Source organism: Onychomys torridus, chromosome 5, assembly GCF_903995425.1.
Source record: "Onychomys torridus chromosome 5, mOncTor1.1, whole genome shotgun sequence".
Lineage (NCBI taxonomy): Eukaryota > Metazoa > Chordata > Mammalia > Rodentia > Cricetidae > Onychomys > Onychomys torridus.
In genome coordinates, this window is record NC_050447.1 from 55,519,831 (window position 1) to 55,546,668 (window position 26,838).

The window sequence follows — 26,838 nt, forward strand, 5'->3', positions numbered from 1 at the left end:
CTACATTATGTAGTAGATCAGACCTCTAGGAATGAGGCCTAAGGCCAGGCTCTCCCTACCAGTGCCTGGAGGCTGGTGTCCATGACTATAGGTGGGCATTTAGACCATGCCCAGGGGCAGGAGACGGGGATACAGCTTTAGCTTCAGACTGACCTGAAGCACTCACCTTAGGGGAGGAGTCTCTTGTCTTCAGCAGAATCTGATAGTTCAGGGGTTTCCACATGGAGTCATCTGCCATGGCCACAGAGAACTGTGCGATGCAGGGTACTAGGTGCCTTGTCACCCGTTCCTGGAACCGCTCCTCTCCTCCAAGCCTATTTTCCAGCTGGGAAGAGAGACCCTTTGGGTATCAGCAATAGGTCACATTTTCCTTATGCCTGAACCCACCCACAGTGTGTGTGTTACCACTTTCCATAACATTAGTAGGCTCATAAAGTAGGTTCCCCCCACCCCAATCTTGTCTCTAGGGCCAATTTCCTTCCCTGGAGCTCAAATAGCCGCAAAGGTCCTTCCTTAAGTGCTCCCTCCGAAGACTTGGGAGGGGTACTTTCTAGTGGGGGCAGCCATGCCCAGGGACGCTCAGTTGACAGTCAACATACCTTTTCAATGGATAAATTGACAATGAGATTTATTTCATTCCTTTTCAAAAGCTCCCAAGTAAAACTCAATGAACACCACAAAGACAAGTTATACTGTGAAAAATCTGTTTTTGAATAACATTTTCATAAAGGATCCCTCCTTTAAAAACACCTTATAAAAAAGCCTTACAAGCTACCATGCAGCACACATACAACCACAAAGACTGATCCAGGCAGCCTCAGTGACCAAAGATTGACTAATGGATTACCTGATCCACCAGCGGCATCATCAAGGCTTCTGCTCTCTCTTTACTCATGAAATTCTGGGTGTCAAAAAGGAAGATCTTGTACAAGCAGTTCAAGATAAACTCCAACAACAAGCAGCACTTTTCTGGATCCTGTTCAGAGTCAAAAAATGCTTCATCTGTATGTAGGGAAAGAGTACAAGTGGAAACAGCTCAGTTCCTGGTGTCTACAGACGCTACCACATTTACAACCAGAAGAGACTGGGCAGATGACCTACAAGCTGTCAAAGGGGAAAAAACTCCGAACAACGGCCTTTCAGGTGAAGGCTGTGATGCTTAGTTGGGCAAGTTCCGTCACTTCAGCTGCTTATCAACAGAGGATATAGACCAATCCAACCCAGGGATGAACCCCATCTCAGCTGTATCAGGGAAGCGCTCTACCAATGGACTGTCTCCAGCCTCAAATGTACTATTACAAAGTTATTACCAATAACGAGTAATAATGCCCAGTTTATACTTTCTCCATGTCAACTGATTACTGTTGGTTCTAACATAACAGAAAATATAGTAAAGTAAAAATTCACCATCCTTAGCAGAAAAGCCAAGGAACATGAGAATCTTTTATGAGCTTCAGGTCTCATGCTAACTGCTGTGTTAGACAGGTGGACTGGCTGGTACTGGCTTAAAGGAGCTACCGACCTGTTTTGGAGATGTTTACTTGGTTCAAGGTGTCTGCAAAAGGTTTCACCAAGTGGCCAGCAAACAGAGTAAAAAGGCCTTTCAACTTCTCAGCAATGCAGTTGGCCAGGTTGTAAAATGTCAGCAGCCTGTCCCTCGGGGCATCTTCTGTCTTGGCCCAGTCATACAGCTACAACCAGGAGAGAACAGTGAGAGAGCATCTACTCATCCTGCCGCTTACAGTAAGCAGGAGATACAGGGAAGAGGACCTCACCTTGAAGAAGAGAGGCCTGAATGTGACCTCAGAGAGCTTCACCACCATGGCCACTAGACAGTCAATGATCCAGCTCTCCGTTTTCCCAACTTCCTCCAGATCATCCTGAAAGTGAAGGAACTAATTAGACAGCATGGACTCAGTGCTCTGGCAAGGACAAATGCTGCACGGCTAATTTGGATCTGGCTCTTGCACAGACAGGGAGGTGACAGTTTTAGGGCATGGGGATGGGGACCAGCTCACCTCTGAGTGCTGTGCCCGGAAGTCCAGGGCTTCCAGGAAAAAGGTGGTCAGCTCAGACTGGTGAGACAAGAGCTCTTCCTTCTTCATCACCCCAATGTGCTCTTGCAAGATGCTCATAAATGGGCCCATTTGATTCTACCATGAATGCAGCAGAGAATGTAAGTCTGATTTGTCTTAGAGCTCAGTGCATCCTCACAGGAACTGAACACTATGCTCCCAGAAGAGAACATTCTACATTCAGTACCCCCTTCCCTCTCCAAAGTCTAACAGTCAACATGACCTCACCTTCCAGTTCTTCCGGATCTGCTTGAAAGTCTTGCTAACGGCTGGCAGCAGGACTCGAGGTGAGAGCCTAGTGGCTAGGGTCTTTTTAAGAGCTGTCAGGCGGATGTTAGCCTGTGAGGCAGAACCCATTTCGCTAGTGATTTTCTCTAGGTGAATCACCTACAGGAACATGAGAAACAGTGATTGAGGGCACTGGACTGTGCTGACAACCACACCTAAAGGCTTGGTGATGGCATACAGCCAGGTAAAATGCCAGAGCACAGAATTCTTTTAAAGCAAACTGACTACATGTAGATAAAACCAGGTAGATGCTTTTCCTAACTGGAAGCCAGGAAGAAGGTGAATAAGCACAGAAGCACAAAGGGCCCTCAGCCTGACGGTTTTCCTACAACTCAGGTGCTTCCTCACTAAAAACAGCTGAGGGTGATTCCAGCAGCCTAGCTCCCTTGCAAGCGACAGCGACTCTGAGCCCCAAGTGTAGTCAAGTCACTAGCACAATGACAGTCAAGACTCAGATTCACAAATGGCAACTGATCACACACCAGAACACTAATAACCCTGTCAATGAATGGCTGACACTCATGGCTATTTTCAGTCAAAAATGCCAACCTGCCTAGAGTGTGCTGACAGGCAACCAAGCATCCCACCTATAGAGGAGGAGTTCACTATAGGAAACACCTCACAGTGAAGAAAGCTTTCTCATCCAAACCACAGCATACTGGTTAACAACAGGAGCAGTAGGCAACTCTACCTGCCCATTCCCAAAGATCTGAGGTAAATAAGCCACCCTACTAAAAAGGGATCCTTGCCTGTTAGTTCCATGATGAAGCAGAAGAGACAATGGAAGAAAAAAAAAGACACATGTCAACAAAGAAAAACACCTCTGTTGGGAAACAAGAATCCTGTCTGTCAAACAGTAATGAATAAAGAGCCAGAAAGGGATTGATTGAATGGGTAAAACTGTTTCCTTTGCCACCTTGGGTAGCATATTATAGTTGGCCAAAGCCTACCTGGGCCAGAAGCCCTTCCAGGTAGGGGCTGATGAAGTGTGGGAGGGTCTCAACAACTCTGTGCAGGGCAGCCAGGGCGCTGAGCAGGCAGACCTCACTATGGATCAACTCACTGGTGCTCTTCACGGCTGTCAGCAGCGATGGCATTAGGCTGGCAAGAGGAGACAAGTACATTAGAGCAGTGTTAACCTCAGAAACCTCAGAAGAAGGGACTGGGGACATGAAGAAAAGCCCTCAGCCCACTGCGCTTGCTACAACACTAACCCACAATGTGCAGAATACTGCTTACACACTTTACACTACTTGGTACAAGAAATTCTGGGTGCCAACAGTGCCAACACATTGGTAACAATTAGAGAATGTTTCTCAATCCTGGAACTTGTGCTAGGTGTCAAGACTGTACACAAAGCATGGCAAGGCCTACAAAGGGAACCCTGAGGGGTGGGTAGGAATGCTCCTGCCTTAAAGATGGCAGAGCTTTAAGATAAGCAACCTGCCACAGCTGCACAGCTGGCTATGGTCAGAGCCAAAAGCAGAGTCAGGAGCATCGAGCTTCCCTCTGTGGCAGCAAAAGGCTGCTCTGGCCATGCTTCTCAACAAGGAATTACACCACTGTGCCCTAGGCACATTGATTCCCCAAAGGAAGAACATCACCAAGCAATGTGTCTGAAGGTCATAGCACCTTCAAGTGAGGAGATCAATTCTTTCACACGTTTCCTTTCATGTATTTTCTATTCAAGAAGCCAAAGAGTCCGCAAGGTATTCCCCCCTTTTTGCTGTAGTGGTTCCTGTCCCAAGGTACCTGGGGAGCTGAGGAATGGCCAGCGCTTCCAAAGTGGAGGTCACCTCTGCTATGCATAGCAGGGCACTTCCCAGGACGTTTTTCTCCTCCTTTTTCTCTGGTGCTATCAGCTTTACTGCAGCACTCAGAACTGGTAAGAAAGTCTCTCGGTTCCCTGCTCCAAAGTTCTTGCATAGGAGCTTTAGGGTGTATAGTGCTGTCTGTCTGTTAATTGCTTGTTCGTCTTCTGTCTCCTTTTTCTTATGCTGCACAATGGCCAGAAGGACTGGAACCAGTTTTAGAAAGCGGTGAACCTGAAGAGGCAGCCAAAATGACCAATAATCACAGCCACAAGGAGGGCCAGTCTCCTTTCCCATCTTCCTTGCTTGAGTCTGTCTGATCTGACTGAAATCCACAGACCCAAGTCCCAAGCCACACAACCACATTCAAGCAACTGTTCCTCCCTAGTCCCCAGTGCAGTGAGTGATGTTAGCCAGGACCCTGATCATTTTAAACAGGTGTTCTACCACAGAGCTATATCCCCAGCCCTCTTTTTGTGTTTGACTTCTGAGATAGCGTCTCACTAAGCTGCCCAGACTGACCTGAACTCACTATGCAGTCTGGACAGGGACCCAACTTGAGAGCCTCTTGTCTTGGTCTCCAAGTATCACCCGCCTAGTTCCATCTACTTACCTTACTGCTAAGCAAATGCATATGCTGTCTGACCTACTTTTGCTCCATACACAGCATCCCAGTGAGAAAAGATCAAAATATACTAATGGCTGCATGGTCCACAGCAAGCAGAAGTGCATTCAGCTGAATTCCACCCTCTGATCTTAACACATCTACAGCATGAGAACGAAAAATGCATGTCTCTCTCACACATACACACACAGTATGCTAACCAGATAGTAATATCCTTCCATGTTAAATGGTGTACCGGAGAACTGTTGGGGAGCTAGACGCAGTTCTGTAACAAGCAGAGGGAGGGATATGGGTTTGCAAAAGGGTCTTCACTTACCATTTTCTTCTTCCAGAATGTGTTGTGCTGTAGCTTGTTATTCAAAAGATCCAGAGCTTTCCTACGAACAGATGGCAGGGGGTTGCCCACTAGCCCTCTAATCACAGTGATGAATGTTTCTGTAGGCAGCAAGGCATTGACCTACAGAGAAGGGAACATTTAACACAAAAAGGGCAAAAAAGAGAACATCAACTCTGTAATAATGAGTTTTTATTATTTAGACAGAAAGTATACCTATGTAGTCCAGGCTGGCCTTGAACTCAGATTTAACTGCTGAGACAATAGGCTTGTACCATAAACCACAGTGTTCAACGCTTGTTTATTATAAGCCCTGTGGTACCACACATTTTCACACATGCTTTCTTATGTAATTCTTACAACAGCTTTCAGATAGTTGTTCTTATCACAAAACCAAAAACCCAACACTAAAAGGAAGTACACTACTCCAGGCCATGTCCTAACTTCAAGGCCAGTCATTTATCTATTATACCTAAGTGGCCTTTTTATATTATCCCACTTCAATGAAGCACAGCATTATATATACATGATCAACTCCATCAGATTTATTGAGGCACAGCTTCCTAACATTGGTAGGGAAACACTGTTTTTCAGACAAGTTTGTTTCTAGACATTAAGAAATTCCAATGAGGGCTGGAGAGAAGGCTCAGAGGTTAAAAGCACCGACTGCTCTTCTGGAGGTCCTGAGTTCAATTCCCAGCAACCACATGGTGGCTCACAACCATCTGTAATGAGATCTGGCGCCCTCTTCTGTATACATAATAAATAAATAAATCTTAAAAAAAAAAAAAAAAGATTCCGACAAGAAAAATTTAAGCTTTCTCACATCAAGAAAAGATATCGCTCTAAGTATATTGTTAAAGTGAAAGTTTAAGTTAAATAATTCTACAATGACATAAAATTAGTAACTAATGTGGTAGCTAAAAGGAAAAGTGAAAGCCTACCTTATCCAGCATGTCGTAAGCTTTGCTGAGCAAAGCTCGCCAAAACTTCACAGTCAGTTTGTCTGCGTTCTTCTCCATGGACTGTGCTACTGTGTTGATGTAGCCGAGGACTGTTTCTAGCAACCTAAAACAGAGGCACACTCAGAAAAGGCAATTTAGTATTTCAGAATTACTTCAGGAGGGAAAGGAGAAGCGAGATTATCACTCTACTTGCTGGTTATCTAGAGGATAACCAGTCCAGGGAATCTTCACTCTGGCTTTGAGCAAAGTATTGAGGGCAAAGAATGTCTTCAGCAAGAATGAGAAAGCCCAGGTGCAAATCAACAGCAAACGTGGCCAGACTGTGTGTATCTGTTATGTTCTTTCAGTTCCTCTGCAAGTTTAATTATTCCCAAAAAAGAACCGACATACCTCTCTTCAAGGCCATGCAGGACCTGAGGACCACCACTTTCAACCACCTACGGATGAAATAAGCTCATGAGAACAGTATGGATGCTGCTGATGAAGTTATTTGGTGTAGGTTAAAGAAACAAACTATTCCCACAATCGTGTCCCTGAAACTTCTCTCATATTACAGGTTAATTAGGTTCAGAATCACCTTCACTGGCTGCAGCCACTTAACTAGACTTGCAGTTCCTATAAAAGCACAGCGAGATTCAGAAAAAAACAGCAGTGAGCGATGCTTCTGTTATCAAAGTCAGACCCTGTAAGCTCAGACAGTTATGGAAACAGCTGTGGTCCACCAGGTAACTGCTTCCTGGTTCATCCTTCCTCTATTCCAGACCACCAAAGGAGCCTGAGTCTGCCATTAAGATTCTAAACTGGCCAGGCAGGGGCAGCTCACACCTTTAATCCCAGCACTCTCAAGGCCAGCCTGGTCTACAGCACAAGTTCCAGGACAGCCAAGACTATACAGAGAAACCATGTCTCAAAGAAACAAACAAAACCAACAAAACAACAAAAAACAAAACCAATCAACCAAACAAACAAACTGAACCCCTCCCCCCACAAGAAAAAACCCCAGACCAAACCAAAAGTTTCTCTACAGCACATACATCAGATTATTAAGACCAGTGCATGGAAACCTATCTTGTTTTAGGTCCTTCGGTCTGGTGATACATAGTGTTCCTCTGTAAATATACTTAACTACTTCCCCTGATTGCTAGACAATTAATTCATGTCCATTTTTTTTTCTTCTCATAGACTGAATATCACCCCTTACCTAAAAGGCTTGAGATGAGACCTGTTGTTACTTCAGATTTTTTTTATTTTGGAAAATTTGTATACAAATGATACTGAGGAAGGAATACATGTCTAAACATAAAATTATCTTATTGTCTGAGGGTAATTTCATGCTGTATTTTTCATGTGCTTGTTTGGATGGTGACCTGACATATGAAGTCAGCTGTGCAATTTTCTATTTATGGTGTCAAGTAAGTGGTTTCAAAAGTTTTGAATTTTGAAGCATTTTTGCCAAGTTCAGATTAGGAATGCTCTCCTGCATTAATAAAGCTTGAGAACATTTTTATTAATCTTTTTTTTTTTTTTTTTTTTTTTAAGTTTTTCAAGACAAGGTTTCTCTGTGTAGCTTTGGAGTCTTTCCTGGGAACTCACTCTGTAGCCCAAGCTGGCCTTGAACTCAGAGACTGGGATTAAAGGTGTGCACCACCACTGCCCGGCTTTTATAAATCTCTTAAGCATCTATCTGGGCAGGGTTAACTCTGCTCTGCCCCACTGCAATCTGCCAAGTGGTTTCTCAAGTACTGTCTGTGCACATACACACGGCCTACCACTGCACAGCTGGTCTCATACCCTTGCATCTGTTCTATGAACAGCTTTGCCATCTCTGCCACCTTGAAAGGCAGCAGGCAGCTTCTTATTTAGTCTCCATTTCTTGCTTTGCTCTCTAGGGCACTTGAATTGTAGCAAGAACTAACTACCATTTGTGGTTCCTCTTCATCAAAACTATTCTTTGCCAGGGTTGTGATGGAAACAGATGTTCTTATCCACAAATGCACTAATCTAAGTCTGCAGCTTTCCTTCTACTTTGCTAGTGGTGGTATTTTATTGAATCAAAGTTTGAAAGAAAAATTATTTCTCCTTTGATCACAATATTGTTCTCCTTGATTTTCTTTTAAAAGTTCTAGGTGTTGTCTTTCACATCAAAGTTTTTACCATACCTAAAATTATTTGATGTACATGGTGTGAAAGCAGACTCAGTTTTTCCCCCATAAATAGAAACAATGCCAGCATTAGTACTTGAATAGCTCTTTCTTTGTGGACTTGTAAACCTCCTGCTACTTTTCCTATTCACCTCCATGGAGGTGTGTTTCTCAGCTTGGTGGTCAGTGCACTGACTCAACTGATTGCTCTTTCTCTAACATCTTGCTTAACCCTCCGCACATCAAGATCATTTTTTAAGACGTTAACTAGGGAAGTGCATTGAAATTAAGTTAATCTAGAAAGAACTAAAATCTTTGAACAGTGGGTTTTTAAAAAAATCAATTTATTGAATGTGTGTGTGCATGTGCATGTGTGTATATATACACTCTTGTGTTTGCTACAGTGCATGTGTGCAGGTCAGAGGACAGCTTGCAGGAGTAGGTTCTCTACTTCCACTATGTGGTTCCCAGGATCAAACTCAGGTCATCAGGCTTGGCAGGAGTTGTCTACCCAATGACCCATCTAGCCAGCTCAACAGTGTGTTGTGTCTTCATATGCATGAACACTGTCTCTGTTTATCTCTCTTCTGAGCCCTTTAAGATCCTGGAAATTAGCTGGGTGGTAATGGCACAAGCCTTTAATCCCAGCACTCGGAGGCAGAGGCAGGCAGATCTCTGAGTTCCAGGCCAACCTGGTCTACAGAGGAAGTTCTAGGACAGCCAGGGTTACACAGAAAAACCCTGTCTCAAAGAGAAAAAAAATCCTGGAAATTCTCTCAGAATATTTTTGTCAACATTTCATTAGGTTGAATTTTCAGGACTTTATTTGTTGTATTGCTTATCAAGTTTTTCCTGCAATTTAAAAACAATAGTAACGTTCTACAGCAGTGAGATAGCTGGCTGTTATCTTATGGAGATACCCTACCACCACCTCTATCAGGAAGGAAGCTGCAGAACTTGGCTAAGATAGGGCTAAGAGACTGTTGGTCCTCCTTCTTCCTGATTCTCATACTCCATTTCTTTTCTTGCATAAAAGGGATGACAGAAGGCATCTTAGTTCCTGAATTTGGAGAGGCACCAACACTTTACCCATGACCATGTTACAAACCATAGTTCCTAAGAAAGGGTCATGAGACGGCTGTGTTCACCATCTCCCCTGAGAACTAGGCAGTTTATCCACTTGGTTTGTTAGCAGTTTGGGGCTGGCATGAATAACGCTATCCCCCATTTGCCTGGAAATGCCTGGTGGTGTGCATCCTCACATGCTTCTGTTGAGTCTATACTGCCTGAGAATGAAGTTAATGGGTCTCAACTCTGGTGGATAGTGTCCAAAAGGTCTGCATGGTGAAGTATACTGTTTTTCTTTTTTTCATTGTATTTCTAGGCATGCCTCATATTTCACAAGATAGTTGCCAAGCTATTTTTTGCGAGTCTAAAATATCGCTCTTTGGCATAAGCAAGATCACTTTTTAGCATAAACACACTTAAAGAACACATCACCTTTTTAAGGAAATGATTGGAAGCCAGGAGCTGGGCCATGAAGGACACTGACAGATATTTAAAATGCCGAAGTTGCTTGCTTGTGTGAGTGTCCACCTTAAAGATTGGTAACATTTCGTCTTGTACTTCACTCTTACTAGACACTGTCTTGGGAGTGGCTTCTGAAAAACAGCAACAAAACAGATAACTTTATTCATCTTCAACAACTCATCTGTCCACGAGCTTTCAGGTGTAGCATGGTGAGGACGCCATCTTGGACACAACTGTGCTCAGCTAGGAAACCAAACGCTTCCTCTGCCAGAGCAGTGAGTGACGGGAGCCACAGCAGTGAGCTGTGGAAGCAGCCACCCCACAGGCCTGAGAAGAGTGGGTGAGTCAAAGCAGAAATACAACAGAATGGGAAACGGAGACAATCAGACGACACTCTGGCTCTGGGTGAGTTCCTGAGGGCTGAAGCCCAGAGGCTGAAGGAGGACACCTCCACATGAAACACTGGTCTGAAGAAGTGTATCTCAGAACTTCAAATAGAGCTAACAGGGCGTTAGAGGTACAGTGGTCCTGGTAGACCACTTAAAATCCATAGTTCTTGATCTTCTACAGACACACTCGGGTTCCAAGGACTGCCTCCTTCCTTCTGTCCCTCCTCAGCTCTCAGTTAGATGGTACCCAACACCTGACCCGTGCTTACCTTCTTTTTCCTCTGGCAGCTTTTCTAGGTACTGGAGGAGATGCATCAAGCTCTGGACCTGATGCTGGACACTGAATTCACAACAGACTGAAATCCAGAACTCAGTATCTGCCTCTAAAATAGCATCCTGTTTGGAAAGAAATGGGAAAGGTCACAAAATGCCTAACAAGTACATTAGTAAGCACACATTAAGAACACACCCGGAACACATCCTTCAGCAGTCTGTGCTTTTTCCCTCCAAGCTGTCACCAGATGAGAAAGGTATGAATTCCTTCAGTAAAACAGCTATTCAAAGACCTGCACAGGAGCCCAGGACACCATGCAGTAAGGTGACATCAGAGGAAGACATCAGAGGATGACCGATGTACAGGAGTTGTTTGCCTTTTCCCAGGCCCGTCACTTTGCAATCTATAAGCTCTGGCTCTTCCATATGGCCCTCCCTTCACACAGTACCCCCACAGGCAGTTTCCAGAGACCCTGTTTCAATACCCCACTCTGCTGGGCTTAAAACAGAACCAGAGCTGAGGCTCCAGACTCATTGCTTAGAAAAAGTAAAGGGCCCTTAGAAGACCTTCTGTTAAAGATGTTCTGCGTCTCTATATTCTGAAAGCTTAAAGAAAACTAGAAACTATCTTGAAAAAACTCTGGGCAAGCACCATCAAACAGTGCACATTAGGCAGTGCTAGTTCCATACTGGACAATATCCCAAAGCCCATGTGACATCACCCCACTCCTTCTTTACCATCCCACCCAATATTCTGACCTTTTCTCCATAAGCAGCCACCAGCACTGTTTTAGTGACATACTGTTCAAAAAGTAGGGCGAGGAGAATCCACAGGTATTTTTCTGCACCTATCGTGTCGACAAGCTGAACAAGGATGGGCAGGCGCCTGTGCTCTGGCACATGTGGAAGTGCATCCACAAATACGCCAATGATTTTCACCACAATCTCTTCAACATTTCTAGTGACTTCTATAGAGTCTCCAGTATCAGACTGCAAAAGATCAAGGAGGGACTTGAGTAAGCACAAATAACCTTCTTCAAAACCAGCTTGCAGAAGGACTAGGCCTCTCAATAAAAATTTAGTGAGTGTCTATCTTATTACAGGTACTGCTTGGTTCTGACGGAAATATAGCATAAGGTGCTGGCTTTGCCTCCCTGGAGTTATCGTCTGTACAAAACAAGATGCACACTCAAAGGAGAGCAACAGGAGGCAGGAAATGACACACAGCCACATAAGCATCCTCATATGGGCAGAATCTAAGCAGCACAGCACAGAGAAGGCCAACAGCTCCCCACTGCTTCCAGAGCCAAGTTCAATTCATTTTACTCTGGTACCCACAATCAAAACAAAGTGACCGAAAGGGAGAATGAGTTAAAGAACTGAAAGGCTAACCCCCAATGCCCTCCAATTCTATTAACAAGTCCCTGCTAACCGCACTGCCCCCTTCACACACATAGAGCACATACTCTTTCCCATGCTACAGATGGCTCTGTCATATTTCTATTCAAACTGTGCCCTCCCTTTTATTGGTTCAAATCCTGTTTCTTATGAATTTTTTGGGTTATCTTAGACCATGTAGACATTTCCTTATTCTCAATTATTTGGCCATTTACTTATTCCTTTGGTAAATAATGTACGTATACACACAGAAACACATCGGGCATATGCCCTACACATGCCAATGTACTGACAAAGAAAACACCAACCTAACACTAAGAATTAAAAGGAGACGGTATGAATATTTATCCCCAGAACAGTCAAAAGCATGACAAATGATATCAAGAAGTGAGAACAGATAACTGCCTTTCTTTGATTGAAGCTATTTTTCACTTCCCATATTTGTTTCCCACTGGTAAAGACAATGTTCTCTGAGTCTTGGCTCAGACCATGCTTAGAAAACCTGTGTTAAATTGCATGCTAAATTTGACATTGTTAAAAAAAAAAAAAAAACTGTAAAAATTCCTTTCTCTTATTTTTTTCTTATCAAATTACCAAATTATGAAACAGTGAAAATAAATTTACTCATCGTTATGATGTCAAAATGCTTTCACAGCTACACTACTGTCATTCAGTGGAACCAGATTTAACATATTTGATGTCAGTACCAGAAATGTGGTTAATTTGTAAGCTCATTTACTGGCATCACTATTGTAAAATTCAGGACACAGAAGAATCTGAGTGCTTCCAAATTGGCATTTACATGAAAACTGTAAAACTTAAAAAGGGTACCAATGATGGTAGCACCCAAACAGCTTACCTGAATAAGTGCTGGAATGACCATTTTCACGGTCTTGCTAATAACTTGAAAACTGTAAGCATCATCCAGGCGCATGACATTGGCTCCCATGAATGTAAAAATAGACATGATATTGTGAAGAACTTTATCCTGAAATAAAGTACAATTTTCACTATCTTTCTATTTTAAATACTAAAGATTTATTTTAAAAAATCACTAATAAAAGTAGAGCTATCTTTCCTCAAAAACCAGGCAAGGGGCAGGGCGAGGGCTCGAGCTCAACAGCAGAGTGCCTGCCTAGCATGCACAAGGTGAATGCCTAGACCACAAGAAATAAAACCACACAAAAATGGGCAGATCGGAAGTTTCCAAATAGACAAATGGTCAAAGCACATAAGAACGTGGGGAAAGTGGATGACATGCAGCACTATCCATGACTGGGGGCAGTGACATCAAATGACAAAACACACTTGGCATCCTCTACAGTAGCCAGGAGTTCTACCACCTACCACGATGGCTGTCACTTCTTCAGGAAGTACATGATAATCAAACTCATCTTTTGGTCTTGTCTGTTTAGGATCTTCTGGGAATTGGCAGGCTAACCCTCCTGGATGGTTCTCGTGTGTCAGATACTGTATAAGAACTAGCCACAGCCTGGAGAGATGGCTCAGAGGTTAAGAGCACTGACTGCTCTTCCAGAGGTCCTGAGCTCAATTCCCAGCAACCACATGGTGGCTCACAACCATCTGCAATGAGATCTGGTGCCCTCTTCTGGTCTGCAGGCATACATGCAGACGGAACATTGTTTACAAAGTCACTATCATTTTTACTTTATTAACAGAAGCTGCCACTTCCTATTTGTTTGGCAACACTGGGAACCAAATCCAGGGTCTTCTATCTGCAAGACAAAAGCTCTACCACTGAGCCCCCAATCCTCTGCCTAATGAATTTAAATCACTACACACCAATGCATTTCCATGGAAGAAAAGACCCGGAACAGCCACTCAAGTCTCACACCGTTCGCTTACCGGAAATATCCCAGCAACAGTACCCAGAAGTAGAAGGGCATGGTGGTGAGTCTGTGGCATCTCCGAGAGGCGGATACACTGCACTATCAGTTCTACATTGAACTTCTCCTCATCTACAATGTCTACAGTGGAGGGAAAGGAAGAGGTCTGAGTGGTTGTGCACTCATGGGCAAAGCAGATGGTTTTTCTGCCCTTCCCTTCCACCAAGTACACACCTTTAGGGATTCTGCCACCATCGGGGGAGAGTTTTTGGCAGATGTTAAGCAAACAACTCAGAATTAATTGCTTAGTGTATTCCATGTTCCCCTGCTCCGATGACAAAGGTTCTAAACACCTTCAGGAACCCCAGAAGAGAAACGATTCAGAAGGTAAAAGTTAATCCAGTCACATTAATGACTATTGTTCAGAACTTATTCAATAAGGAGTAAAGAACATACTATCAGTAAATAGTCTAACATGTAAGATTTCAAACTCTTTTTCCCTCCTACAACCAAGTAGCACATCAGATTATTTCTCCTCTCTATGTACTTTGCACTAACCTACTTGCAATCTTCTAGCAGTGTGGAAAATGACTTGACTTTTCTAATGAGCGCACTCCTCAACTCAGTGGCCAACTCTACAGCTATGCTTTCTAAGAATTTACAACTAAAACACAGCAGGTGTCACACAGCACCCTTAAAATACAAGTGACAGATATGGCCCTGAAAGTTGAGTAGGAGAACAGGCAGAAAGATGAGGTCAGCTACTAAACAGCACAGGAGGAGGTCAGCTATGGAAATCGGCAACAGGTAACTAAAACAATTTTTCAGTATTTCAACCACAGTATTTCAACTTCCTTTAATGGTCAGTCTAAACAAGAAAAGTATCCCAAAAGAGAAATAAAGATAGATCAACATGGACTAATTTTTTTTTTCTTTTTTTGGTTTTTCGAGACAGGTTTTCTCTGTAGCTTTGGAGCCTGTCCTGGACAGCTCTGTAGACCAGGCTGGCCTCGAACTCACAGAGATCCACCTGCCTCTGCCTCCCGAGTGCTGGGATTATAGGCGTGCGCCACCACCGCCCAGCTATCAACATGGGCAAATTTTTACCACCCTATTATCTCACAGACCAAAGCCAAGCCATTACCGTGACAGCAAGTTAAAGAGAGTTGGAATCAGTATCTGAGGGCCTTTGAGCTTCTTTTTGTGCTGTAGTAACTCCAGGATGAGGGTGACTCTCTGCCAGTAAGGACCCTCAACTTCTTGGACAGATTCTACATCTTGTGATTTCCTGGTTAACAGAGGAGACAAAAAGTTGAAAATGCAGACACCATTACGCCTGTTTATGCAAAACTGACGGGTATCTAGAAATCACAGTCACAACAAGCAGTTGGAGCCTAAGGAACAAGAGCAGGCCCTTGGTGTAATCATAGCTCTTACTTCTGCTGCATTTTCTGCCTTCTCGTTTGCTGAATTGTGCCCAAAGATTTAGCTTTATCTCGTGGCTCCAGTTCTATTCTGACTTGTTCAGCATCAACAGAAATCTGAAATATTGAAAGGATGGCTAGTGATTTAATTCACTGGAACAAGATTACAGCAATTGTTGTAATGTAATTAAATTATCAACTTTAAAATAAAATAAGATCAAAAATTACAGGTCAATGAAAGCATTTCCGTCTGCTTCTATGTCATTATGCCATTTGAGGCCTGCCCAATCCCCAAATACAAACATTACTAATGACTTCTTATGCATTCTTTAGGATGTTTTCAAACAGTTGAATAAATGACTCTGGTATCTTGGAATTCTACTCATCTCAGTATGTACTTATTTCATCATATGATATTTACTGACTGCCACTAAGTACAAAGACAAGCACAATGAAGTATTTTGGTAATCACACCTGCCTTACAGCCAAGGCTAAGCTTATCTTTAGCCGACATGGTGTACTTGAAAATATATATGCCTTCTTTGGTATGTCTGGTTTTGGATTTTTGGAGATAGGGTCTCAGTATGGAACCCAGGCTGGCCTTGAACTTGTGATCCTCCTGCTAAACCCTTCAAAGGAGTAGGATTAAGGTGTGCATCAACTTCTGGCTTGCAGATATTTCATGTGCACACTAGTCTACTGTTTACTGAGATGGAAGATGGAGTAATTACAGTAACATGTTCCCTTTCCAACCTCTTAAATGTCTTATGATGGTCCCGTTTTGGTTGGATCTCATTTTAAAAGAATTATTATTATTATTATTATTATTATTATTATTATTATTATATTATATTATATTGCATTACATTGAAAGTCTGCTAAAATGCTATCTCTATGATTCTAATCATCCCCATTCCTTTAAAAATAAAAATTGGAAGCAGAAGTTGTCCCATAAGAAGGGTTTCTGTGACTGAAGGGCTGGCACGCCATCCTGGATCCTAGCCGTCCTGTCTGATGCTGCTACTTCAAGAAAAAGCAGGAGGGGAGGATGGTTCCAGCCAAAGCCAACACCACACTCACCAACACGAATTTAACTCGGAGGTTCATTTTAGCTGAGCCCTCTTGCTAGCGTACACTTGCTTCTAGGGGGTTCTGGGTCTCTGTTACAGGCATCTCACACTTTCACATTCTTCCCTCAGTGTGGAAAACACCCTTGGTTCCATATGCAAAAACAGATATATTCTCACCAACTGGGAAAGAGTAACAGATTCACCCTCCAAGAGACTCTTTAGATATGGGGCAGAATTAAGAATCTTTTTTTCCCCAAAGTTCTGACACAGCAAGTAAATATTTGGATTTAATACAAAGGAGCTGTCAAAAATATCTGTGAGACTTCATTAAAATATGACTATGCACCAGGTATTAAATGATATCAAAGAAGTCATGCCATTTTTTCAGGTATGTTGTAGTTACGGTAAGAAAATGGCTGTTTTTAAAAGGTGAAAACTGACATGCATAAAGATAGAAATTAAATGCCTTAGACTTAAAGTACTTCTGTAAAGAAAAGAGGAAAAAATCTGTTAAAAGATTTGAGAGCTAAATCTGGATACTCTAATTTATCATTTTAAAATATTTTATGTGCTGGGTGGTGGTGGCGCATGCCTGTAATCCCAGCACTCGGGAGACAGAGCCAGGTGGATGTCTGTGAGTTCGAGGCCAGCCTGGTCTATAGAGCGAGATCCAGGACAGGCACCAAAACTACACAGAGAAACCCTGTCTCAAAAAAAACAAGAAAACAAAAAAACAAAACAAATAAACAAACAAAACCCCCAAAAAACCCGTATTTTATGTGTATGGGTATTTGCCTGCATGTACATCTGTGTACTACCTACATGCCTGGTGTTTTTGCAAGCCAGGAGAGGGTGTCAGATGCCCTGGAACCAGAGTTACAAACTGTTATGAGCAGTAATGTGGGTTCTGGGAATCGAACCTAGGTCTTCTGGAAGAGCAACAACTGCTCTTAATTATTGAAGCCATCTCTCCAGCCCTGAATTTCATTACTCTTATTGTTGCATACATACTGTGTCTGTGGTGTATATACATGTGTGTGTGTGTGTGTGTGTGTGTGTGTGTGTGTGTGTGTGTCTGCATGTGCATCAGGAATCTCTTGATTGCTCTTCACCTTATTAATTGAGGGAGGGTCTCTCATCTGAACCCAGAGCTCAACCACACAGATAGTCCACCGAGCCAGTGTGCTCTGAAGATCCTGTTTTTGTCCTTTAAGTATGGGACTACAAGTTGGCTACAATGTACACCCAGAATTTATGCAGGGTACAAACACCAGTCCTCACACTTGCATGGCAATTCCTTTATTCACTGCCCGTACCATTCTCCATTTTAGTCAATTCAAGAAGTGGAATAACCCACTCCAATGATGGTTAGGTTTCTATATGCATATAAAAGTAACAAGCAGAACTCCAATTCCATCTTATACATCACATATCTATTTAAGTCAAATAAGGTCACCCTGCTCAACATCAAGCCCCCCACAATTCCCTATTCCTTTCATGAAATAAGCAGCTGTACCTAATATGAGTAAAAACCAAAATAAGATAACTATATGCCTTAACTCATTAAAAATAGATACTTGCCGGGCAGTGGTGGCACACACCTGTAATCCCAGCACTCGGGAGGCAGAGGCAGGAGGATCTCCGTGAGTTCGAGGCCAGCCTGGTCTACAGAGCTAGTCCAGGACAGACTCCAAAGCTACAGAGAAACCCTGTCTCGGAAAAAAAAAAAAAAAGAAAGAAAGAAAATAGATACTCCATACCAAAAAAAAAAAAAAATCACTAGCCTCATCCCATTTTCAGTCTGTCCTGCTTCCCGCACGTGGATGGAGATGTGTGATCTCTCGGCGCCTTGCTCTAGCTTCCTGCTGCCATGCCTCCCTCACCATTACAGACTCTCCCTCTGGAACCACTCGTGCTGCTCTTAATCTTGTTCCAAGAAGGTATACTGTCTATACCGTGGGCAGTAGTATTGCGAGACTCCTAACCATTCAAAATGACCATGAATGTTCAGCCACAGATAGGACATCCGTACTGACCTGCTCCACACCAAACAAGTCTCAGGGAACACTGTGGTAGTGGGCAGAAATAATCTAAGATGGAAAGACGAAGAAGGCTGTGAAATGCTGTCCTCTCCAGGTGAACTCACAGCAGCTGTGGTAACCTGCACAGTATCATGCCTGTTAAGAATTTCAGCGTGAAGGCCGGGCAGTGGTGGTGCACACCTTTTAATCCTAGCAATCTGGAGGCAGAGGCAGGCGGATCTCTATGAGTTTGAGGCCAGCCTGGTCTACAGAGCCAGTTCCAAGACAGCCAAGGCTACACAAAGAAACCCTGACTCAAAAAACCAAAAAGAAAAGAAAAAAATTTTTCAATATGAATGGGAAGGGGCTCCTGAGGTTCCATGCCTGACTGAGGAGCTATGACAGCTGATGGCTTCTGAGAGACGAGTGCCACTGGTGGGTTGCCTATGCCCCAGGAGTATGACCCCCATACCCATTTACATATGGACAGAACTGGTAGGAATTAGTGGATTGTTTCTTTTTAAAAAGAGGGCTTGAAGCTGGAAAGAAGATACACTGGCAGAGGCTGGGGGTAAAAGAAGTAGGATATGGATATGATTAAGATGCACTGTCTAATCTATGAAAAATTAAAGAATTCAAAAAAACAGAAAAAGTGGTGAGGACCTAAGATTTGGGTTTTGTACTTCTTGAGTATATGCTTTTCTATGGATCTTGTTAATAGTGAAATCCGACCCCAAAGGAACACTGTAAAATGCAGGCAGGATAGTTATACACTTCATCAGCTGGAAAAGAATAAACATTTACAAATTACAAAATTTGCAACTTACCCCTTTAAAAACACTGCCAACCGTCTGAACACAATGTGAGTTTTTGCAGTTCACCAATAAGTCAAACAGCATGCACAGAAGCTTCTGCTGCACCTTCCCATCTGATAGAGCTGCAAAAAATGGCTTTGTAATCTAGGAACAGGGAAAAAAGCAAACCCAGAAGTCAGCAAACAAGCCTCAACCCAAAGATTTCTCCTTACTATGAAACAACTCTGCTTTACTTTTCCATTTCAAATTGGATCAATTTGATCTGAGGATCAAACTCAAGTTGTTGGTTTGTGTGGCAAGCACCTTTATCTGAGGAGCCATCTCACCAGCTTTTAAATGCAATTATTTTAATGACCTGCATGCAATTTTGTACAGTAGGTAAACTACATATATCTCATGCCTTTAAAAGCATGTTCAACCCATTAATAACTCTCTACATGCATGATCAAGCTTAGATTTCTGAAGGAAGCCACTGACCTTTTCAAGAGCAGTAATCTGTATGGTTGGCATTCCTGGGTGAAGCTCCTTTGTGATGTGCACAGCCTTTATAAACAGGTCTAGACTCTTTGGGTCTTTATGTAAAAGTGAAGCTGAATATTCATTGTATTTTCCCAGAATAAGACGCAAAACAATGGCCTCATCTTTCAGGACAGCTGTAGGCTCCTTCTCCACCTTCTCCAGGAGTTGCTCCACCATAGGCAACAGCTGGGCAAGCACCATCTAAAGACAGAGAAAGTTATTAGTAGTAACCGAGACTCATGTTTTGCTCAGGTCTGCTCTGACAGATCACCTGACATTTCTCTACATTCTTTACAGGAGCTGAAGACATTCTGAGAACAGAAAATAAAATTAAAATATGATGTAGCAATAGTTTAGCAATTTGCTAAAGTCCTGCATATCTCTCAACCACCATTTCCAATTTGGTATAATTAGTATTAATTCAAATGAGGTATTTAAAGGCTTTAACGATTAAACCATAAGCCAGCAAATCAAGGCTTGTCTGACAAATCCAGTGGAGGTCTTGTCCTTTTAAACTTGTTCACTGACAATGGCCATAATCATCTGATTACATACCCTCTGTGGTTGCTCTCCTCACAGTGACAGATCTGAGCAACTGCAAAGAAAGATGGCCCAGAGAGCCCAAGAGTTGTTTCTTGATATCTGCAGAGTACTGTCCATAAGCACTCCTTAAACAAAACCCTGGATACTCAAGCCCCTCATATAACATGGCATAATGTGTACATATAATCTAGTCACAGCTTTCTAAAAACTTTTAATCACCTCTAGATTAATTATAATAATAATTATTTTTATTTGCCATATTTTTTAGGAAATAAGGAAAAGAAAAAAAACCTAGCCTGTTTACAATAGACATAATTTTTCTCCCAAACATTTCCAATCTGAGCCTGGTTGAACCAGAAGACATGAGCCTCACAGATAGGAGTATGGACCATATTCACTATCTACTCCTTCATAGAAGTTTGTCAACTTGTAAATGATACCAATGACAACTCAGGGCTGATACTTAAAAAAAAAAAATAATCAAATATTTTTTATTCCATTTTACTCCTTTCAATTCCCTGAATTTGCAGTTGGTCAAGAGCCACGGGAAACATGGGCATTCAAGGCAGTGGAAAGAAGGGAGTTAAAACTCTGCCAGTCAGAGCAGACATTTCCTTCGCATCACAGGCTTCCTTGAGCACCAAAAGGAGGCTACACTTTTCCCTCCAAAAGACACATTCCTTCCAAATTGTGAAGAACTTCTCCCCACTGAGAGCACACAGTTGCTTCCTCATACATGACAGTTACTTATCAGGAAAGTCGTAACACGGAACATACAATCCACTGCATTCTGTGTAGAACACTCATACCTCGCTGTTCACATTTTGAAATACTTTCATCAAGTCTTTTGCAATGTAAGATGGGCAGCCATAAACACAGTGAAGAAGGCTTTTCAGGGTTTCAGACAACTTCTGATGTGATTTCTGTTTCTCTTCTTTCTGTAGTTCATCAAATAATGTAGCCAAATCCTAGGATACCAGAAAGAAAGAAAACTCAATTAAAAAGGAAAAAAGGAACTTTAAGGACTAAATTATGGAAGAGTCTTTTCCAAATGACATGACACTGCTTATATCTTTTAATTCCTCTTCAAATACAGTCCCAACTGGAAAGAGTATTAGTATCCACAGCTAGCTCACTATGGAAGGCTGAACATTAGTCTTTCATGAAAGGAAAGGACAACAGCATTGAAATACAATATGTGACCTTTTAAAAAATGGCACAAAGACTGCAGTTGCTGACACACATTTTGAAGTTAGTGGATTAGTCCACCCAAATCCCTACAAGGTGCAGGAAGGGAGCAGACTGCTCCTATTCCACAGGCCCTCATCACAACTGTCTTTGACAGTAGTCCACCTGAATCACGTAGGTAGCATCTGAAGTGATCTCCTCTGCCTTGGGAAGCAGGTGCTCTATCACCAGCTGAAACTTGGAGGCTCCTCCGCCGAAGGCCTGGAGACACTGGACAGCAGCTCTGCGCACTTCTTTTACAGGGCTTCCCAGACTGAGGAGTAGAGATGGCACCACTAACCCAAAGGGGAAAGGAGACAGTGTCAAGAAACACAGTGACAGGTCTCCTGGCCTGTGTGACACCCTGGTTACCATCCCTAGCACTACCCCAACCCTGGCCATCGTACACGAACAGGTTCCCTCTCAGACTCCCTCCTCTGAAGACTGTTCACTGTTTTATTATTTCAGAAAAATGCCCATGTTTTTCAAGACATGCAAATGAACCCAATAAATCTATTCTTTGTCAACTGTCATCTCATCTCAAGGTGTATGTTCCCTAATAGGTACAAGTGTATCTAAATTGTTATCTTTACTTTTAAGTTGCTAAGTGCTGGGGAAGGTTAGGTGACTTCAGAACAATGTTGCAACAGCTCCCAAATCCATTCCTGCCTTAGGAGCAGCAGGAAGCTACCCATTGTGTTTACTATGGGTGCTTTGCAAATATTTAAATTACTATGGATTGGTGTGGGGTTGTTGCTTTGAAACAGTCTTGCTATGTAGCCCAGGCTAGCCCAAAACTTCAGATCCTCCTGCCTCCACTTCCTAAGTGCTGGGAATCCAGGCATTGGCCAATCAAAGCTGGCTCCCTAACTGATGCTTGACTTTATTTTTAGTGCGGAAATCTTACAATCTATATATTTTTTCCATCTAGGATTATTACATATATATATATATATATATATATATATATATATATATATATATATATATATATATATGAAATATTTTTTTCCTTCTAGGGTATTGTTTGATTGGCTGGGTTTGTATTGCTTTCTTTTTTGAGATAAGGTTGTGATATAGCCCATATAGCCCAGGTTGGTCTATAAAAACTTCTCTTTTATTTTTGGCTTGGAAAGGTACTGCCCACTCTGAAAATTCATTCAAAAAGTATCAATCTCTGTATTTAGAGAGTGATCATACACATTCTGTTTTCTTCTAATACCAGCTAAGTTTTATGTTATATCTTCATTTTAGGGGGAATTTTTATACAAGGAGTAAGAATGGTATTACATTTTTCTAATAATTAGTCTACTATCCTATTTAACATCCACAAAACATTCCAGGCCCAGGCAGGTATCAGTCCCATCCACTCATTTCATACACATCTAAAATCTACCTATTCCTGACAGCAAATTCACAGTGTGAGTGTACCAAGAGTGGTCCTTCACCTCAACTGTAACTGTGCAGTCAAACTGCTACCATCTGATATGAGGACTATTATTATTTTTTTAATTTAATTAATTAATTAATTTATTTTTCATTTTTTGAGACAGTTTCTCTGTGTTGCCCTGGCTGTCCTGGACTGTATAGACCAGGCTGGCCTCAAACTCACATAGGTCCACCTACCTCTGCCTCCCAAGTGCTGGGACTAAAGGTGTGTGCTACCGCACATGGTAAGGAATATTTTTCTGTTATTTTAATTTTGCTGTTCCTTGAATATGAAGAATTTATTTCTTTTGCCTAATAACTTTTCAGATTTTTGGACATTATCTGAGGTTTCCCTTTCAACACAGAGTTTCTTTATATTAAACCAATGTTGTATTTCTTATATAAATGCTATCTGGCAGATGTTTCCTATTTAAAACTTTGTGTAGGGCTCTTATAGAGCATCATTCACAGACTGTAAGAATCTGTGGTAGTGTTGTTCTACATGTAAACTTTGTAAACTTTCAATGCTATGCTTGTTTTCCAGAACAACTCTGGAAGCTACTCATTTTACATCCTACTCTCTTCAATAACCCTGACAAGATGGCTTTAGAGGTGTGGTAGATGATCTCTTTTTTAGATCAAGCATACTAGGTTTTTTTAAAGTTGTATTAGTCAGGCATCAGCCCATACTTGTAATCCTAACATTCTCATGGTGAGGGCACAAAGAATGCTGTCAGTTTCAAGGCCAGCTTGCTCTACCACATCAAGTATGAGGTCAGCCAGGGATCAAGTGGAACCCTGTTTCAATAAACAAATATGTATTCAGAATAAAAAGCTACAAAAATCCCTATCATGGTACATGTATGGAAATGATTGATGTGAATATTCCACTTCTAGACTGCAAGGAAAAGCTCAACAAGTTCCAGACTTTTCTATAAATCTCTTACACTATGAAAGCTATAATCCTTCTTGGTTGCCCCAAGGTTAATTTACAAAGCAAAGCCAGAAGCAAACAGCTGAAAAGTTAAAATTCATTCAAGGGGCAGCTTTCAGTCAAAAGATCAGTTTTCCTGTATCATGAAGCAGAACTTTTAAAACATTCAAATCTTAAGACATTCACAGTGCTATTACAAAGGGTACCATATCTAAGTTAAGTCCTAGAACCCAAAATATGCTAATTCTACACCATTTAAGAAAGTAGTTTCTTGCAGTGTCTTTCCATTTAAACAATGCATAAGACACAATTCTTCCAGTTGATTTTATTTGCGTTCAAAGCAGCATAGTTCATTGACTTTTCTAGTTTATTACTTATTTTTTATGTGTTTTTGTATGTGCAACATGTGCATGCCTGGTGCTCAAAGGTTATAAGAGGGTGTTCGATCCACTGGAACAGGAGTTACAGAGTTGTAAGCCACCATATGGGTACTGAGAAGTGAACCTGGGTCCTCCATAAGAGCAAGTACTCTCAACAACTGAGTCATCTCTCCAGCCCTTATGTAGTTTTTACTTTTGAATGTTGTAACACTTTTGGAATATGCTAAAACAAGCTGGTTATGTGGCTCACAACCTATCAGCTGAGCTCCTGGAGGCCGGGACAACAGAGGCACTGGTGTAGGTGTGAGACAAGCCTGAACTACATAGTGAGTTCTAGGACAGCCTGAATGATAAGGACAGACTAAAAGATCCTGTTTCGAATACAGAACAAAGCAGAAAGATGCCAAGTAGTATCTCCTGGACTCCTCACAGACAGAAGTGTCTAGAAGCACACTGCACTCACAGTGAGGACTGGTGCTAGTCTAAGAAGCCTCTTCCTGAGGTCCTTTAGACTCTCCTGTCAGGACTGAAGCTTCCAAATGGACCAAGGACATTTCCCTACTATTATGGGAAACTCTGGGACAGGTCTAGACAGCACAAGTTCAGAAGTACTTATGCAGGGGAAGAGACAGATCATGAGAGCAAGAGCAGCAAGAAGCCGGTCTTATAGGAACACCACTGAAAAAGGATGGAAAATATGTAATACCACGCTGAAAAGTTCAAATGCTGATTTCTAAACAAAGTATACAGATTCTTCTTGTAGCCCTGGCTGTTCTGGAACTTGCTCTGTAGGCTAGGCTGGCCTTGAACTCAGAAAATTCATCTGCCTCTGCTGATGAATTAAAGATTAAAGATTAAAGGCATGTGCCACCACACTTGGCTTTTTTTTTTTTTTATAATCTTTTATTAAATTTTTTAATGAATAAAAATAAAGGTATTTCTATATATGCATGTGTTGGGGTATGGTCACCACTATGCTGAGTACACAGGTCAGAGGACAACTTTCAGGGGTCAGTTCTCTCCTTCCACATGTGGGCCTGGGATTAAACTCAAGTCATTATAAGGCTAGATGGCAAGTGCCCTTATCCTCAGCACCATCTCCCCCACACAGTCATTTATTTTAATAAATTATGTTATCTCTAGACAATCAAATACAAGACTATATGCTCTATTTCCTCATATACTATGTACCTATCATGTACTCAGTGAAATATTAAACGTGACTTGCCATACCTGGAGATGCAGTAGACGCCAGCTTTTGCTTCCACTGTGTATTCTGAGAAGAAAGCATCACAGAGCCAATGTACAGAGCCTGAGTCTGCAGCTCTGACTTCACAGAGCAAGAAAGTGGATTGGAAAGGCTAGAACCATAGGTCCACAAAACACAGAAGAACTGGAACAATTCAAGAACATCTTGTAGATGTACCTAACCAAAAGAAAGCAAGACAAAGTGAAGTCTAGTTCTTACTCAGATAAACTGCTCCCCGCTCTGTTCATTAATGTACAATAATAAGACATGAGTGATTTAATGACATGTGCCTTGTTGAATCACTTCTTCAATATCTGGAATTTTAACCAGTTCGAAGGATGTCACTGAAGAATGACATTCAAGAAGCCTCACTATAACCTTGCACTTGAAAGCACTGAACAAAAAAGCCTGGGACACTAACTAAAAACCACGACAAGAGCAGGATCAGGGAAACTTCACTAAGAAAGCACTCTGCAGGAGTGAGCAATGCTGGCAATGCTGAATGCCTTGGAGAGCGAGTCAGACAAGGACAAGAACACACACACTGCTTGCAACATGGAGGTAACAAAGCCCAGGATAAGTTTCCTGAATACCATGTCTGAACACTCGGCCAGTTTTCTCATTCCTAAGTGACATTTAAAACGAATAACTGGGCTTGCTTTGATTCTTAACCACACTAGCCCATCAATAGGAATGCTGCAATGTTACTCTCTACTCAGCGTGTTGCCTGGCTGTGATTACTACACTGCTTTGGAAGCCTTGTTTGTCAGCACATACTCTTCATTGCTGCAAATTATTCTTCCATTGGTATTAGAACTGTGACAATAAAATAACCTACACTATCCTCACAGAAATGCCTGTGAGGAGAGAGCCAAGTACCTTCATTATAAGTCTCATCAGAACCCTGAAATGCATGGCGTCAGAAACCTCGAGCAGCATTTCAAAGACACCAATGAGCAAGTGCAGGTAGTGTCTGCTGTCCTCATCTAGCTGCTCAGGATTCCACCATGTAGCACCTGCAGGGAATGGGGACAAAGATAAGCAATGGATAGACCTATAAGAGCATGCTGGGGGAGCTTTTCATTCAAGTGAAGGTGAACTACCGAGTTAAAATTCAGTGTTGTATCACATATCAAGAGTTATGACCATGCCTTACCTGAAGGAAAAGATTTTGGAGCCTTCAGTGCAAAAATAAAACACTTCAGGGAAAATACAAGTAAAATGGAGTCCTCCACAGCAACCCTCTGGGCCTTGTGGAGCTGCTGTACATAATGCCCCCACAGCTCCTCTGGCAATCCTCTGTTCAGCATCAGTTCCAGGTGCCACTCGGAGGGGATTTCCTGAAACATTCATGGAAACAGAAACCAGCACATCCTGAAAGTAGTTCCAGACATGAGCTCTATGCATAGACTGCAGCGGATGTGCATATCGTCGTGGGGAGCAAATCAACAATTGCATAAAGATTGTTTGTGTTCGTATATGGATGGATATGCTGCTCCAACTGAAAAGATGCTCAGTCCTCAGAAAGAGCACAACCGGAGCAATGTGAAAA

The 26,838-nt window shown here is 42.2% G+C and overlaps 1 protein-coding gene across 1 annotated transcript in view; it reads right to left on the minus strand.

The window, feature by feature from the left end:
• Heatr1 (HEAT repeat containing 1) overlaps positions 1–26,838 on the minus strand; it is a 48,063-nt gene that overhangs the window by 3,711 nt on the left and 17,514 nt on the right. Inside the window, exons 18-43 of the mRNA XM_036186888.1 lie at positions 26,443–26,626; positions 26,166–26,302; positions 25,271–25,463; positions 21,422–21,591; positions 20,878–21,036; positions 19,484–19,726; positions 19,019–19,150; positions 15,114–15,217; positions 14,821–14,964; positions 13,911–14,029; positions 13,696–13,817; positions 12,689–12,817; positions 11,191–11,421; positions 10,428–10,554; positions 9,740–9,900; positions 6,489–6,535; positions 6,078–6,201; positions 5,116–5,256; positions 4,116–4,408; positions 3,314–3,464; positions 2,304–2,462; positions 2,019–2,153; positions 1,776–1,880; positions 1,523–1,691; positions 848–1,002; positions 167–325 (exon numbers count right to left, since the gene is read on the minus strand). Coding sequence (XP_036042781.1) covers positions 167–325; positions 848–1,002; positions 1,523–1,691; positions 1,776–1,880; positions 2,019–2,153; positions 2,304–2,462; positions 3,314–3,464; positions 4,116–4,408; positions 5,116–5,256; positions 6,078–6,201; positions 6,489–6,535; positions 9,740–9,900; positions 10,428–10,554; positions 11,191–11,421; positions 12,689–12,817; positions 13,696–13,817; positions 13,911–14,029; positions 14,821–14,964; positions 15,114–15,217; positions 19,019–19,150; positions 19,484–19,726; positions 20,878–21,036; positions 21,422–21,591; positions 25,271–25,463; positions 26,166–26,302; positions 26,443–26,626 — 3,993 coding nt within the window. The remainder of the gene's footprint in view (positions 1–166; positions 326–847; positions 1,003–1,522; positions 1,692–1,775; positions 1,881–2,018; positions 2,154–2,303; positions 2,463–3,313; positions 3,465–4,115; positions 4,409–5,115; positions 5,257–6,077; positions 6,202–6,488; positions 6,536–9,739; positions 9,901–10,427; positions 10,555–11,190; positions 11,422–12,688; positions 12,818–13,695; positions 13,818–13,910; positions 14,030–14,820; positions 14,965–15,113; positions 15,218–19,018; positions 19,151–19,483; positions 19,727–20,877; positions 21,037–21,421; positions 21,592–25,270; positions 25,464–26,165; positions 26,303–26,442; positions 26,627–26,838) is intronic.